General features: G+C 44.1%; 1 protein-coding gene and 2 non-coding genes across 5 annotated transcripts; 2 read left to right on the forward strand and 1 right to left on the reverse strand.

Annotated features, from left to right (window-relative positions):
* Nucleotides 1–327: 327 nt before the first annotated feature.
* Nucleotides 328–16,498, reverse strand: dclre1b (DNA cross-link repair 1B). 3 transcript variants are annotated; one of them, XM_036988902.1, is made up of 6 exons: nucleotides 16,379–16,498; nucleotides 12,363–12,577; nucleotides 11,769–11,934; nucleotides 10,477–10,659; nucleotides 9,869–10,170; nucleotides 328–2,752 (listed from the first exon to the last, which is right to left on the reverse strand). In XM_036988902.1, exons 2-6 carry the CDS (start codon nucleotides 12,552–12,554, stop codon nucleotides 1,658–1,660), a joined length of 1,938 nt encoding a protein of 645 aa, XP_036844797.1. In that variant the 5' UTR covers nucleotides 12,555–12,577; nucleotides 16,379–16,498; the 3' UTR covers nucleotides 328–1,657. The 3 variants fall into 3 exon arrangements, with proteins under 3 accessions (XP_036844797.1, XP_036844798.1, XP_036844799.1); XM_036988903.1 differs by lacking the exon at nucleotides 16,379–16,498 and adding an exon at nucleotides 15,650–15,788; XM_036988904.1 differs by lacking the exon at nucleotides 16,379–16,498 and adding an exon at nucleotides 14,622–15,639.
* trnah-gug lies at nucleotides 15,218–15,289 on the forward strand. The gene has a single exon. It is a non-coding gene; the product is annotated as a tRNA-His (tRNA).
* Nucleotides 15,885–15,956, forward strand: trnah-gug. The gene has a single exon. It is a non-coding gene; the product is annotated as a tRNA-His (tRNA).
* Nucleotides 16,499–17,603: the final 1,105 nt, after the last annotated feature.

The following is a 17,603-nucleotide window of genomic DNA, read 5'->3' on the forward strand; positions in this document are numbered from 1 at the left end:
GGAGACCTGGTTAAAGAAGGATTTTTAAGCCATGAGACAATTGAGACATGGATTGTGTATATGAGCCATCCAGAGGGTGATTGGGAAAGACAAAACATTGAAGTGTCTTTGAACAGGGTATGGTAGTAGATGCCAGGCACACCTGTTTGTGTCGAGAACTGCAACGCTTCTGGGATTTTCATGCTCAACAGTTTCTCGTGTGTATCAAAAGTCATCCACCCCCCAAAGGACATCCAACTTGACACAACTGTGAGAAGCATTGGAGTCAACATGGGCCAGCATCCCTGTGGAATGCTTTCAACACCTTGTAGAGTCAATGCCCCGACAAATTGAGGCTGTTCTGAGGGCAAAAGGGGTTACAACTCAATATTAGGAAGGTGTTCCTAATGTTTTGTACACTCAGTGTATAGTGTTGTGAGTGTGCATAGAATCAGTACAAGATAAGGTCCGTGCAGATAGTCTGGGTAACCATTTAATTAACTATTTAGCAGTCTAATGGCTTGGGGGTAGAAGCTGTCTCAGCGCCTGTTGTTATGGGAGCCGATGCACCAGGACCGTTTGCTGGGCGGTACCAGAATGAACAGTCTAAGGCTTTGGTCGCTGGAGTCTTTGGCAGGTTTTCGGGCTTTCCTCTGTCTGACATATAGGTCCTGAATGGCAGGGAGCTTGACACCAGTCAAGGGGGAAGGTGTTCCTAACGTTTGGGTATACTCAGTGTATATTATATATATATAATCAACTGTGAGATGGGTTAAAAGGCATAGAATACATCGGCTACAGGATGAAGCCTTTCACCAATGAGTCACATGAAAAACATGGTTCAATCACTGTGGAACATTACGGGAAATTAATCCTTAAAAACATGGTTCAATCACTGTGGCACATTACGGGAAATTAATCCTTAATAACATGGTTCAATCACTGTGGAACATTACGGGAAATTAATCCTTAAAAACATGGTTCAATCACTGTGGAACATTACGGGAAATTAATCCTTAAAAACATGGTTCAATCACTGTGGAACATTACGGGAAATTAATCCTTAATAACATGGTTCAATCACTGTGGAACATTACGGGAAATGAATCCTTAAAAACATGGTTTACGGGAAATGAATCCTTAAAAACATGGTTCAATCACTGTGGCACATTACGGGGAATGAAATGAATCCATGCAACCTACAACCTAGCCATAACATAGAGTAGGTGAGAGCTGAGTAAATACTGCACCTGTATAAACACCAATCATGTCAGAAATTAAATGACACAGTGAAATACGCACTTCTTAAAGTCAACATAACGGGCCAGTTTCCCCAGACACAGATTAAGCCTAGTCCTGAACCAAAAAAACAAACTTAAATGGAAAATCTCCATCTGACATAGCAAAAAAAAAAAATTTAAAAAAACAGTACAAGTCTTCTTAAGGAATGTGGAGGAAAGACCGTTGACACGTTAGTATTCACATTGTCTCGCGTCAGCAGCTAAGGTACCTCTCCACAGCAGAGTGGAACTGAAGACTGCTATTCCCTCACTGGAAGGCTCCCCATAGGTACAGATCTAGGATCAGCTTCACCTCTCCCAATCCTACCCTTAACCGTTAGTGGAGGAAAATCGAAAAACTGACCCGAGATCAGTGTCTAGGCTTGGGCAACTTCACCCTACTTCAAATCTGAAGGAGAGAGGCTGAACTTTTCCAAAAAACTCCGGTCAAGAAGAGTGTTCCTATAGCAACCAGAGACAGACACGTCCTCCTCGGAGAAAGGGAGGGACAGCAGAAGAGACATCTCACAGTCTTCTGGAGGTTCAGGTTGTGTATGTGTGTCAGTGGTGTCACTAGTGTTCACACAGGTACTGTCACTGGAACAGGGGCTCAGGCTAAGAAGCGGTAATGGAAGGCATTCTATCTCCTGGTCTGGCTGTCCATTGTGGGAACTGGTTATGTTAACTGATACTGCGTTGAAGTTACAGTTTTCGGCGGCCATATTGTCATTGTCACGAGGCAAATGCTGAGGATGGGTCTCCTCTCTCACAGCTCTGGGTCTCAGTGAAATGGCAGTGTTTCTCAGGACCTCCATGAGTGTAAAGTTACTCTGGGTGAATAGACTGAAAGGGACACTCTCCTCCAAATCCAGGTTCTCTGAGACCCTGTGGACCAGATTCAGGCTCCATGGGGCTCTGCTGAGGCTGGGGTTGGGGACTCTGGTCAGGCTGGGGTCTCTGGTCAGGCTGGGGTTGGGGTCTCCGGTCAGGCTGGGGTTAGGGTCTCCGGTCAGGCTGGGGTTAGGGTTGGGGTTGGAGCTGGGCCCTATGTCTGTGGTAGGGCTGTGTTCTTTACTCAGATCCATCAGTATACAGTCTGAATCTTCTCCATCTTTATCTGCATCCATCTCTGTGTCCATCTCTTCCTCCTGATGAGGATGCTCCATGGACCCTGTCTCCCAGGCTTCGTCCACCACCGACCCAGGCCTGGAGGGGGCCTTAGCGGGGGACTCAAACACCACCCCTCTGGGTGGAGGGGGTCGGATAGGCCTCCGCAGCAGGTTACTGTAACCCAGGAAGCTGGACTGACCAGGGTCTTGAACCTGCAACTCAGGCCGGCCCTTCATATAGTGCCGGACTGACTCGGGAACCAGAACTTCGTGGTGTTTTCTCCTAGGCAGCAGGGCAGAGAAGGAGGGGATGCCAGAGGTAAGCCTGCCCACGATGGGGACCAGGGAGGTGGGCTGCAGGGCCGAGACAAAGTCCTCCAGTTCCTGGTAGGAAGGAGGGATGAGTTACATAAATACATTTAAATTAAATCAAGGGTGTCTGTACACTAGTTTCTCAATGGGACATCAAGACAGAACCAGTTTAATATCTTAAATGGTCTTGGACCGCTCCTTGCATGCAGAGCCATACAAAGGGTTAAACCACTGCAGGCTTGAGCTATTAAACCTAATATCCTGGTAGCTTGTTGCGATCGTATAGTGGTTAATACTCTGCATTGTGGCCGCAGAAACTCTAGTTCGAATCTGGGTCAAGGCATTGCAATGTCATAGCATAAGGGTTATTTTTTTAATGAATTGCAACTTGACTGTGTAATCCAGGGATGGGCAACTTTGATGGGGGGGTGGGGGGGCCACAACAACACAGAACTCATGAGGGGCCTTTTTGTGACAGCGAAGACTGAGAAAATCTGCTTTTAAAGTTTTATTTACTGCAATTCTACACATTTTGCAATGGAGGCAGAGAGAAGATTTAGCAATTTTATGAGAAATTTACTGCAATTCTACACATTTTGCAATGAGGCAGAGAGAAGATTTAGCAATTTTATGAGAAATTTACTGCAATTCTACACATTTTGCAATGAGGCAGAGAGAAGATTTAGCAATTTTATAGCTAATTTACTGCAAATCTACACATTTTGCAATGAGGCAGAGAGAAGATTTAGCAATTTTATAGCTAATTTACTGCAATTCTACACATTTTGCCAGAGGGTGGAGGCAAATGTTTGCAGCTTTAATATGATACCAGATTATCAAATGGGCCCCACCTAGGTCGGTAATTCAACCATGCTCACTACAAGTTTATACAGCTGGACGGACCTACCAATCTAAAACAAAATGTAGCTGACATGGGATAATTAAGTGACTGCTGATGCACAACCATATTTTGAAATCGCACCTTGTGAATTCTACTATTCTAACTCTCAACAATAAGTTGAGGCCCTGACAGAGTTCCAAAAGGCGGGCCTAAAATAAGTGGGGGACGCGGGCCACCAGTTGCCCATCCCTGGTGTAATCTAACCAGCGTGGCTAAATGTAATCTAACCAGTGTAATCTAACCAGTGTGGCTAAATGTAATCTAACCAGTGTAATCTAACCAGTGTGGCTAAATGTAATCTAACCAGTGTAATCTAACCAGTGTGGCTAAATGTAATCTAACCAGTGTAATCTAACCAGTGTGGCTAAATGTAATCTAACCAGTGTAATCTAACCAGTGTGGCTAAATGTAATCTAACCAGTGTGGCTATATGTAATCTAACCAGTAATCTAACCAGTGTGGCTAAATGTAATCTAACCAGTGTAATCTAACCAGTGTGGCTAAATGTAATCTAACCAGTGTAATCTAACCAGTGTGGCTAAATGTAATCTAACCCGTGTAATCTAAGGTTTTGGAACCTTCAAAGCTGTCCATTTGACTGTTAAACTCATGGGTACACTAGCAATGGTTTTCAGTCTTGACTTGAATGGGATTTTACCATCTAAGGATTATGGTTTGCAGCTGTCATTTTGACTTTAAGCAAAATTCTAAAATTACAAATTGTATGAAAAAAATGTACAGTTTGGAAAGCAAATGTTGTAATGTGATGCTTCTAACATTACCACTTTTTAAACACAAAAAAAAAAAAAACATTTGATGAAAAAAATATTTAAAATCAGTCGTCTTCGTCAAATGAAGGGGATGATTGCCGAATGAGTGCTAGTCGTAACTAGGAAACTTTTTATGTTATGTTATTTTTTTAAACATGGCACGTGTATCACTACAACCAGTTAGCAAGTCAGGAAATTTCAGAGTTCAGACTAGCAGATGAACGGGGGGCAGATGACTCTGCGATTTAAATTGGCCCTCAACTCATGGCTCACTCACTTAATTCAGGATAAATGACATTAGCCCCGAGTTAGCCTGCCCCGGAGCAGGTTAGTTCTGAAGGATTCGTTGCCATAGATATGTACCTGGCTAAAAGGTGAGCTACTTCTGTGTTACTGCATATCCCAAGTTGAACTCAAGAGTTGATTAAAGCTACCTCGCTAACTCCTCAAACCTGATTAGTAGTATTTTTTTTTAAATATATATTTTTTAACCTTTGTTTAACTGGTATAGTAGTGTAGGGCTCCGGTCCTGCTAGAAGGGATGATTTGGATTAATCCAATAAATCACTTAGTCAACCGAGTGTCCGAAATCGCTTAGTCAACCGAGTGTCCGAAATCGCTTAGTCAACAGAGTGTCCGAAATCGCTTAGTCAACAGAGTGTCCGAAATCGCTTAGTCAATCGAGTGTCCGAAATCGCTTAGTCAACCGAGTGTCCGAAATCGCTTAGTCAACCGAGTGTCCGAAATTGCTTAGTCAACCGAGTGTCCGATTCCAAAAATTAGGAAATCAAAATTTGTATTGATATTTTCCCATTACTGTACAGAGATACAAGTTTAAATTAAAAAATATCTATAAAAAAATATTTAAAAAATGTGTGGCTTTTGACCCCTGTGAAAAGACAATATTTGGTACTATATTGGTACTGTGGCTTAGCTAGTAAACAGGAGCTCCTGAGTTCAAATCTCAGCCGTGCCTTTAAGCATTTCATTGTTCTGTGTACACTATGCAGTATTCTGTGCAATATGACACAAACATTGATTTTCGTTTGATGGAAGTAAGCGTTTGTCAAAGTATACATACCTCTTACTATATTTTTTATGGGAAACTCATTTATTAGTTAAGAAACTTTAAATTAAAAAAAAAAAAAAACGTAATAGTGGTACTCCAGGCTCCTTTTCACCTGATTCTCATGACATAGCACATTTCAGTAGGTGGTCCAGCTATCCTCATTGCATGGCACAAATTGTAACGCCATCGCACTGTACACTGCCCTATCCCATCTGTTCATTGACTACAGCTCAGCCTTCAATTCCATAGTACCCTCCAAGCTCATCATTAAGCTCGGGGCCCTGGGTCTGAACCTCGCCCTGTGCAACTGGGTCCTGGACTTCCTGACGGGCCACCCCCCCAGGTAGTGAATGTAGGCAACAACACCTCCACTACACTGATTCTCAACACAGGGGTCCCACAAGGGTGCGTGCTCAGCCCCCCTCCTGTATTCCCTGTTCACCCACGACTGCGTGGCCACGTACGCCTCCAACTCAATCATCAAGTTTGTAGACAACACAAGTGGTATAGGCCTGATTACCAACAATGACGAGAGAGCCTACAGGGAGGATGTGAGGGCCCTGGCAGAGTGGTGTCAGGAAAATATCCTCTCCCTCAATGTCAACAAAACAAAAGGAGCTGATCGTGGACTTCAGGAAACAGTGGAGGGAGCTCCCCCCCCCCCCCATCCACATCGACGGGACCCACAGTGGAGAAGGTGGAAAAGCTTCAAGCTCCGTACACATCACGGACAATCTGAAACGGTCCGCCCACACAGACAGTGTGGTGAAGAAGGCGCAGCAGTACCCTGCCCTGAACTTAGTCACGGTTAATAGCCGGCTACCACCCACTCATCCCTGCAGAGGCTGCTGCCCTTTGTACATGGACCACTGGTCAATGTAATAATGTTTACATACTGTTGTACCCGTTTCATATGAATATACACTGTATTCTGGTTAAGGCCATCCTATGGGGCGGCAGGGTAGCCTAGTGGTTAGAGCGTTGGACTAGTAACCAAGTTGCAAGTTCAAACCCCCGAGCTGACAAGGTACAAATCTGTCGTTCTGCCCCTGAACAGGCAGTTAACCCACTGTTCCTAGGCTGTCATTGAAAATAAGAATTTGTTCTTAACTGACTTGCCTAGTTAAATAATGATATTGCTCGTCCTAATGTTTCTTAATTCCATTATTTTACTTTTAGATGTGTGTGTATTGTTGTGTATTGTTAGATACTACTACACTGTTGGAGCTAGAAACACAAGCATTTCACTACACCCGCATTAACATCTGCTAAACATGTGTATGTGACCAATAACATGTGATTTTGCTGGTGTGATAGAACAGTAGAGTGTAGTGCAGCGATTGTTTTGAGGAGATCAGTTGTGTGGTAAAAAAAAAAAAAAAAAACTATAACAAATAAACCTGGAGCAGCCAGCAGGTCCCAGCTTAAAGTTTGCAGTTATTTAAAATAAAAAATAAATAAAAAGAATACTATTTTTCTCTTATTTTACCCTTGTACATTACATTACTGTATTTACACTTTAAATATCGTTTTCAACAGGTAAAGTTCCAAAATAGCTGGAGGGCATCTTTATAGTATAGTAACCATAGTAACCCTAGCAACTGACTGATTCTGAACTCAGAACTCATCCTTAAAGTACATCTAGGGGGGAAGTACTTCAACAACCGCCCCTACACTCTAACCACTAGGCTACCTGCCACCCCTACACTCTAACCACTAGGCTACCTGCCACCTCTACACTCTAACCACTAGGCTACCTGCCACCCCTACACTCTAACCACTAGGCTACCTGTCGCCCCTACACTCTAACCACTAGGCTACCTGCCACCTCTACACTCTAACCACTAGGCTACCTGCCACCTCTACACTCTAACCACTAGGCTACCTGTCGCCCCTACACTCTAACCACTAGGCCACCTGTCGCCCCTACACTCTAACCACTAGGCTACCTGCCACCTCTACACTCTAACCACTAGGCTACCTGCCACCTCTAACCACTAGGCTACCTGTCGCCCCTACACTCTAACCACTAGGCTACCTGCCGCCCCTACACTCTAACCACTAGGCTACCTGCCACCTCTACACTCTAACCACTAGGCTACCTGTCGCCCCTACACTCTAACCACTAGGCTACCTGCCGCCCCTACACTCTAACCACTAGGCTACCTACCTCCTCTACACTCTAACCACTAGGCTACCTGCCACCCCTACACTCTAACCACTAGGCTACCTGCCACCCCTACACTCTAACCACTAGGCTACCTGCCACCTCTACACTCTAACCACTAGGCTACCTGTCGCCCCTACACTCTAACCACTAGGCTACCTGCCACCCCTACACTCTAACCACTAGGTTACCTGCCACTCCTACACTCTAACCACTAGGCTACCTGCTGTCCCTACACTCTAACCACTAGGCTACCTGCCACTCCTACACTCTAACCACTAGACTACCTGCCGCCCCTACACTCTAACCACTAGGCTACCTGCCGCCCCTACACTCTAACCACTAGGCTACCTGCCACTCCTACACTCTAACCACTAGACTACCTGCCGCCCCTACACTCTAACCACTAGGCTACCTGCCGCCTCTACACTCTAACCACTAGGCTACCTGCCACCTCTACACTCTAACCACTAGGCTACCTGCCGCCCCTACACTCTAACCACTAGGCTACCTGCCACCCCTACACTCTAACCACTAGGCTACCTGCCACCCCTACACTCTAACCACTAGGCTACCTGCCACCTCTACACTCTAACCACTAGGCTACCTGCCGCCCCTACACTCTAACCACTAGGCTACCTGCCACCCCTACACTCTAACCACTAGGCTACCTGCCACCTCTACACTCTAACCACTAGGCTACCTGCCACCTCTACACTCTAACCACTAGGCTACCTGCCACCTCTACACTCTAACCACTAGGCTACCTGCCACCCCTACACTCTAACCACTAGGCTACCTGCCACCTCTACACTCTAACCACTAGGCTACCTGCCACCTCTACACTCTAACCACTAGGCTACCTGCCGTCCCTACACTCTAACCACTAGGCTACCTGTCGCCCCTACACTCTAACCACTAGGCTACCTGCCACCTCTACACTCTAACCACTAGGCTACCTGCCACCCCTACACTCTAACCACTAGGCTACCTGTCGCCCCTACACTCTAACCACTAGGCCACCTGCCTCTCTGGGATGGTAATTCCTCTTCTGAACTATTCTCTGGTTTCTCGTATCTGGTGTAGAGTTCAACGCCGCTATGGTTTCTCGTATCTGGTGTGGAGTTCTAACTCCTGTATACACGATTTGACCTCTGAACATCTGTTGTCATAGTTTCGGTATGACACCTTTTCAAAAGCTGTCATACCGAAAAACGTACAGAAAAGTATTGATAATGTTATAATGTGCAGCAGGTACTTATTATTTTACTACAATGTTGACCTCATCCCCACCTGGTAGGAGGAGTGGTCAATGTTGACCTCATCCCCACCTGGTAGGAGGAGTGGTCAATGTTGACCTCATCCCCACCTGGTAAGAGGAGTGGTCAATGTTGACCTCATCCCCACCTGGTAAGAGGAGTGGTCAATGTTGACCTCATCCCCACCTGGTAGGAGGAGTGGTCAATGTTGACCTCATCCCCACCTGGTAGGAGGAGTGGTCAATGTTGACCTCATCCCCACCTGGTAGGAGGAGTGGTCAATGTTGACCTCATCCCCACCTGGTAAGAGGAGTGGTCAATGTTGACCTCATCCCCACCTGGTAAGAGGAGTGGTCAATGTTGACCTCATCCCCACCTGGTAAGAGGAGTGGTCAATGTTGACCTCATCCCCACCTGGTAAGAGGAGTGGTCAATGTTGACCTCATCCCCACCTGGTAAGAGGAGTGGTCAATGTTGACCTCATCCCCACCTGGTAAGAGGAGTGGTCAATGTTGACCTCATCCCCACCTGGTAAGAGGAGTGGTCAATGTTGACCTCATCCCCACCTGGTAGGAGGAGTGGTCAATGTTGACCTCATCCCCACCTGGTAAGAGGAGTGGTCAATGTTGACCTCATCCCCACCTGGTAAGAGGAGTGGTCAATGTTGACCTCATCCCCACCTGGTAAGAGGAGTGGTCAATGTTGACCTCATCCCCACCTGGTAAGAGGAGTGGTCAATGTTGAACTCATCCCCACCTGGTAAGAGGAGTGGGCAATGTTGACCTCATCCCCACCTGGTAAAAGGAGTGGTCAATGTTGAACTCATCCCCACCTGGTAAGAGGAGTGGTCAATGTTGAACTCATCCCTACCTGGTAAGAGGAGTGGTCAATGTTGAACTCATCCCCACCTGGTAAGAGGAGTGGGCAATGTTGAACTCATCCCCACCTGGTAAGAGGAGTGGGCAATGTTGAACTCATCCCCACCTGGTAGGAGGAGTGGTCAATGTTGAACTCATCCCTACCTGGTAGGAGGAATGGTCAGAGTAAGGCACCACATGGACATTAGGGTGGAAGGAGACCAGGGGTCTGCTGGTGGGCAGGATGGCCAGGGTGGGGTGTTCCCTGTTCCAACGGAGGAGGTTGCTGGAGCGGATCTCTGACTGGTCCACAGCCCTGATCCGACCCGCTCCTGGCTCAGTGGTGAAGACATCTGGTAGCTCCAGGGCTTGGAGAGTCTTTAGTCTCTCGATGGACACTTCAATCCAGGTCTTAAACTCCATGGCCAGCTGTACCAATAGAGACTCCTTACCCAGACTATAGAGGCCTGCAGACAACACACATATATATAACATGATCTACTGCATCTCTATACCACCAGGAGTGGGGTCAGTTCAGGTAAACCTAGGGTATGGGGGGGTCAGTTCAAGTAAACCTAGGGTATGGGGGGGTCAGTTCAGGTAAACCTAGGGTATGGGGGGGCAGTTCAGATAAACCTAGGGTATGGGGGGGCAGTTCAGATAAACCTAGGGTATGGGGGGGTCAGTATATATAATACCTACACACACCACTACAGTTCACAGACAAACTACACAAAAATGAGTAGCTTAACAGTTAAAAGCCTCTGTCTCACCAATGACAACATTGTGCTTGGGCTGGCTACGGATGATCTCTTTGATCTGCTGAGTGGCTCGTTGTCTGGAGGGCAGGGTGCGTGTGGGGTCACAGTTAGTGTTGTCCAGGTACAGGACATCTATAGTGGTGTTGGTCCTTAGACACGGCTCACGCAGCATGGACGGAGTGTAGCGAAAATCTCCTGGAAAGACAGAGAATATATATAGAGACAGAGAATATATAGAGAACATACACTTTTTATTACTGGTTTACTAAAGTGTTTCCTTCATTTCGGCAGTTACAGGTATATCTACAGTAGGGAACAAAGCAGTTTGGGCAGCATGGGCGTCAAATATGGGCTACAGCTTGTTGAGTTGTGGCCATAGAAATATAATCCACAGAAGGGGTTTGTAACCTCTTTACTCATACAATTTGAATGTTAACATCTTGGGGTACACTAGTAATTGAATGCCAGTCCTGACTTAAAATGGGAACTGCCATCTATTGGATTATATCTGTTTTTTCTTTTGCAGATTTCAAAATACAATCAAGGGGGTAAACGTACAGTTTGGAAAGCAAACGCCTACTGACGATAATCTGTCTGTGGAACCAATAGAAACAGATTTTCTCAACAAGTCCCAGTTTGGAGCAAACAGCAGCACTGTTTTTCAATGTAGCTCATCAGCCATCACAGTGACTAGCTGATGGCTTCATCTTCATCATTAGGTGAGTCAGTGTGCCACTGGAAATGTTATTTAGTAGCTACTGAGATATATATATATATATACACACACGCACACAGTTGAAGTCGGAAGTTTACATACACCTTAGCCAAATACATTTAAAATCATTTTTTTCACAATTCCTGACATTTAATCCTAGTAAAAATTATAGTCTTATGTCAGTTAGGATCACCACTTTACCCGTGTACAGTATGGTGTGTAGAATAGTCACCCGTGTAGAGTATGGTGTGTAGAATAGTCACCCGTATAGAGTATGGTGTGTAGAATAGTCACCCGTGTAGAGTATGGTGTGTAGAATAGTCACCTGTGTAGAGTATGGTGTGTAGAATAGCCAGTGTAGAGTATGGTGTGTAGAATAGTCACCCGTGTAGAGTATGGTGTGTAGAATAGCCAGTGTAGAGTATGGTGTGTAGAATAGTCACCCGTGTAGAGTATGGTGTGTAGAATAGCCAGTGTAGAGTATGGTGTGTAGAATAGCCAGTGTAGAGTATGGTGTGTAGAATAGTCACCCGTGTAGAGTATGGTGTGTAGAATAGTCAGTGTAGAGTATGGTGTGTAGAATAGTCACCAGTATACAGTATGGTGCCAAAGTATCCTTGGAACAGGAACATGACCGCCCCTGGACAGTGGTTAGCATCCATGAGAGTGACGGTCAACCTCTCCTTGCCTATATCATCCAGAGGCAACATGTTGGGTTCGCCCACCTCTAGAGGATGGATCCATCTCTCTCTGACCTGAACACAGGGAAGAGGAGAGGAGGCCTTATCACAAACTGAAGTATAAAGCACCTAAAAGCGAGTCAACACTTTTGCAAATTAATAAAGTAGATGCTACGCACAGGGTGGTTGGTGGCACCTTAATTGGGGAGGACGGGCTCATGGTAATTGCTGGAGCGGAATTGGTGGAATGGGATCAAATACATGGTCTCCGTCGCTCCATTCCATCGCTCCATTCCAGCTATTACTATGAGCCGTCCTCCCTTCACCAGCCTCCACTGACGCTATGGTGTATACAGTCATTCATATTTCAAAAGCTAGCTCAAGAATTGGTAATGGCAAGCAAGAATAGTTTAAACAATTATCCCATCAATTATCCCATATCTACATTCCTCATGTTGCCGTGTGTTTAATGTAGAATATAATTGATACTTTGTCTTTCACACCTGTAGTTTGAGTTTGAGCAGCGTGGCAGTAACCGGTGAACAGTAGATTGGTCTGTTGGCCCAGGTCGAGGTCAGGCTCACGGTATGGTCACTGTGCATATGGGACAGGAAGAACAGGCGGACATGCGGACACTTCCTGACCTGCCAGAAGTCCACAGCCAGTGGAGTATGGGGGATGAGTTTTCCATTCATTATCACAGCTCTGGAGTATCCTCCTGAGAAAAAGCCACGGTTAGCCATTCAAACTACTATAAAACAGCTATTTGGCATACAACAAACATGGGTAATTATACAGTGCCTTGCGAAAGTATTCGGCCCCCTTGAACTTTGCGACCTTTTGCCACATTTCAGGCTTCAAACATAAAGATATAAAATCGTATTTTTTTGTGAAGAATCAACAACAAGTGGGACACAATCATGAAGTGGAACGACATTTATTGGATATTTCAAACTTTTTTAACAAATCAAAAAACTGAAAAATTGGGCGTGCAAAATTATTCAGCCCCTTTACTTTCAGTGCAGCAAACTCTCTCCAGAAGTTCAGTGAGGATCTCTGAATGATTCAATGTTGACCTAAATGACTAATGATGATAAATACAATCCACCTGTGTGTAATCAAGTCTCCGTATAAATGCACCTGCACTGTGATAGTCTCAGAGGTCCGTTAAAAGCGCAGAGAGCATCATGAAGAACAAGGAACACACCAGGCAGGTCCGAGATACTGTTGTGAAGAAGTTTAAAGCCGGATTTGGATACAAAAAGATTTCCCAAGCTTTAAACATCCCAAGGAGCACTGTGCAAGCGATAATATTGAAATGGAAGGAGTATCAGACCACTGCAAATCTACCAAGACCTGGCCGTCCCTCTAAACTTTCAGCTCATACAAGGAGAAGACTGATCAGAGATGCAGCCAAGAGGCCCATGATCACTCTGGATGAACTGCAGAGATCTACAGCTGAGGTGGGAGACTCTGTCCATAGGACAACAATCAGTCGTATATTGCACAAATCTGGCCTTTATGGAAGAGTGGCAAGAAGAAAGCCATTTCTTAAAGATATCCATAAAAAGTGTCGTTTAAAGTTTGCCACAAGCCACCTGGGAGACACACCAAACATGTGGAAGAAGGTGCTCTGGTCAGATGAAACCAAAATTGAACTTTTTTAGCAACAATGCAAAACATTATGTTTGGCGTAAAAGCAACACAGCTGAACACACCATCCCCACTGTCAAACATGGTGGTGGCAGCATCATGGTTTGGGCCTGCTTTTCTTCAGCAGGGACAGGGAATATGGTTAAAATTGATGGGAAGATGGATGGAGCCAAATACAGGACCATTCTGGAAGAAAACCTGATGGAGTCTACAAAAGACCTGAGACTGGGATGGAGATTTGTCTTCCAACAAGACAATGATCCAAAACATAAAGCAAAATCTACAATGGAATGGTTCAAAAATAAACATATCCAGGTGTTAGAATGGCCAAGTCAAAGTCCAGACCTGAATCCAATCGAGAATCTGTGGAAAGAACTGAAAACTGCTGTTCACAAATGCTCTCCATCCAACCTCACTGAGCTCGAGCTGTTTTGCAAGGAGGAATGGAAAAAAAAATCAGTCTCTCGATGTGCAAAACTGATAGAGACATACCCCAAGCGACTTACAGCTGTAATCGCAGCAAAAGGTGGCACTACAAAGTATTAACTTAAGGGGGCTGAATAATTTTGCACGCCCAATTTTTCAGTTTTTGATTTGTTAAAAAAGTTTGAAATATCCAATAAATGTCGTTCCACTTCATGATTGTGTCCCACTTGTTGTTGATTCTTCACAAAAAAATACAGTTTTATATCTTTATGTTTGAAGCCTGAAATGTGGCAAAAGGTCGCAAAGTTCAAGGGGGCCGAATACTTTCGCAAGGCACTGTATATATATATCCATACAATTAACACACAATTTACATATCTCATATCAACACTAGCGTATGGTGTGTGTGTGTGTATATATATATATATATATATATATATATACATACATATATACACATATATATATATACACATATATATGTGTATATGTGTATATATATATACACATATATATATATATATATATACACATATACACATATATATACACATACACACACACACCATACGCTAGTGTTGATATGAGATATGTAAATTGTGTGTTAATTGTATGGATAAAGGCAACATTGTTCTGCCCTCTAATTGACCTGTCAAAAGACTGCGAGAGTGTTGATCACTCACTGCTAATTCAGAGGCTTTCTTCAACTGGTTCTCAACCAGGCTGCATGTAAAACCACACCCCGGTCTCAGGGATGTTTAATTGGAAATTCCTTCAGTCTCTATTGAGTTAAGTAAAACTCCTTTTAGTTGTTAATGGTTCTTCAATTGGATGTTTTGGTAGGTCAATTCAGAAAGCGGACCTTATTACTGATGAATATGTTCATTTATGAGCATGTTTTTCTTTCTGGTTGCGTTTCATTTGTATTCTGATGTGTGTTGGGTATTTCTGTAATTTAGCGCTAATCTGTGAAATAGATATTGGTCTCACTATGACTCCATGATAAAATAGGGATAAAATAAACAAATAAAATGGAAATATATATTTCGCTAGTACTAGCTAACGTTAGCTATGCAAATAAACTATACTGTTTGCATAGTAGCAGATTATATATATCTAAAAACTAAATCAATTACATTGAGTGAAAATATTACAACGGCTTGGACAATTATCAATGTGAATACGTGCATGCAAATGAAATGGTTGCGCTTGTCCACGTCACTGCAGGCTTCAGTTAAATTGATTTCTCCTCCTTCTTAGCGCACAGCCCTGGTAGCTCGCCGTGATCGTATAGTGGTTAGTACTCTGCGTTGTGGCCGCAGCAACCCCGGTTCGAATCCGGGTCACGGCATTGCGATACACAATGTCACGGCAAATGGGCTCTTTTTTCCCTCCCTGGAATAACTATAACTCTGGCTAAAACGAAAATGTTTGTTTAGCTAATCTTGTCATTAGCCGGTTAATCAACCCTGCACCGTAGTGGCTGCAGGCCTTTGTACATGGACCACTGGTCAATGTAATAATGTTTACATACCGTTGTACCCGTTTCACATGAATATACACTGTATTATAGTCAAGGCCATCCTATTCAACTATTGCTGTAACGTTACATATACTATTATATCCACGTATTCTTCAGATACACACTGTATACACAACGTATACAAAACGTTACTGTCCATAATGATTATACATCCCATCTCATACATACATGCTGCGGACTCCGACACTGTTCATCCTAATCTTTCAAAATTCCATTGATTGATTTGAACTGGCTAATTAGCAAACAAGCAAATTACACCTGTTCCTAAACATCCGTGAACGAGCTTTTGAAGAAGGAAAAAAAAAAAGAAACCGCTTAGCGGGCGTGTTTACGTCACTGCGTAGACATATGTGCACGTTTGAGTAGCCCAGAATCCCCTCCTTCCACACAGCCCTGGTAGCTCGCCGTGATCGTATAGTGGTTAGTACTCTGCGTTGTGGCCGCAGCAACCCCGGTTCGAATCCGGGTCACGGCATTGCGATACACAATGTCACGGCATAAGGGCTCTTTTTTTGGATTAGATAGAGAGCAACTTATTTTGGCATTAATAAGCCATTAATAAGGAGGTTGACTAATTAGTGAACGTTACACATCGTGTTGCACAAGGAAAGAGACAAAAACTGTATCACTTCAGCTACGTAACGTTACGTTAGCTAGTTGACAAGAAAGACATGGACAATTCAAGCGGAACAGCCAAATTAAACCAATACGTCACGTTAGTTAGTCAACAGCTACCTGTGTATTTAACTAGTAAAGTGTCGAATGGGCTACGTTAGCTAAATCAAGACAACTAACGTTAGCTATAGCAAGCTACTGAACGCTCAATTGCAATTTTGTCATGTGTGTTGTATTTCCCATCAAATTTAGCAACATAAGAGTGTAAACATTTGGACTCACAGGACTGTTACTTCCAATTCCAAAGATTCTGCCACATTGTTGTGAATGTGTTCCTGACTGTACCACGCAACGTGACACACGCCGTGCCCCCTTTAGAAAAAAAAAGAGCGGTAAGGTTCTTCTTCTGTTTTGGTATCAAGGCGTTTGCACATTTTGTTTGTACATGTCGCCACCTACTGTCAGTTTGCTTGTATTCAATCACGTTACATTATGTGATACAAAAATGAAAAAGGAAAGGGAAATGGGGATACCTAGTCAGTTGTACAACTGAGTGCCTTCAACTGAAATGTGTCTTCCGCATGTAACCCAACCCTTCTGAATCAGAAAGGGGGGGGGGGGGCTGCCTTAATCGACATCCACATCTTCGGAGCCTGGGGAACAGTGGGTTAACTGCCTTGCTCTGGGGCAGAACGACAGATTTTTACCTTGTCAGTTCTGGGATTCGATCCAGCAACCTTTCGGTTACTAGCCCAACGCTCTAACCACGAAGGGGGAAAGGAAATAATTTCACCACCAACTAACATCTATACACAACTATTACAAACCACCATCTATATACCACTATTACACACTACCATCTACATACCACTATTATACACCACCATCTATATACCACTATTACACACCACCATCTATATACCACTATTACACACTACCATCTACATACCACTATTATACACCACCATCTATATACCACTATTACATACCACCATCTATATACCACTATTACACACCACCTATATACCACTATTACATACCACCATCTATATACCACTATTACACACCACCTATATACCACTATTACACACCACCAACTAACATATAAACTCAGCAAAAAAAGAAACGTCCTCTCACTGTCAGCTGCGTTTATTTTCAGCAAACTTAACATGTGTAAATATTGGTGTTAACATAACAAGATTCAACAACTGAGACATGAACTGAACAAGTTCCACTAACATAAATTTAATAATGTGTCCCTGAACAAAGGGGGGTCAAAATAAAAAGTAACAGTCAGTATCTGGTGTGGCCACCAGCTGCATTAAGAACTGCAGTGCATCTCCTCCTCATGGACTGCACCAGATTTGCCAGTTCTTGCTGTGATATGTTACCCCACTCTTCCACCAAGGCACCTGCAAGTTCCAGGACATTTCTGGGGGGAATGGCCCTAGCCCCCACCCTCCGATCCAACAGGTCTCAGACATGCTCAATGGGATTGAGATCCGGG

The sequence above is a fragment of the Oncorhynchus mykiss genome, chromosome 9 (genome assembly GCF_013265735.2).
Source record: "Oncorhynchus mykiss isolate Arlee chromosome 9, USDA_OmykA_1.1, whole genome shotgun sequence".
Classification (NCBI taxonomy): Eukaryota; Metazoa; Chordata; class Actinopteri; order Salmoniformes; family Salmonidae; genus Oncorhynchus; species Oncorhynchus mykiss.

Excerpts from the sequence above, each read along its gene's own strand:
- dclre1b (XM_036988902.1), bottom strand. The coding sequence starts at position 12,554 with ATGAATGGAAAACTCATCCCCCATACTCCACTGGCTGTGGACTTCTGG. Across the intron at positions 10,660-11,768 it reads TGGCACCATACTGTATACTG|GAGATTTTCGCTACACTCCG; the intron begins GTGACTATTCTA and ends CTGTCTTTCCAG. Across the intron at positions 2,753-9,868 it reads CTGACCATTCCTCCTACCAG|GAACTGGAGGACTTTGTCTC; the intron begins GTAGGGATGAGT and ends CCTTCCTACCAG.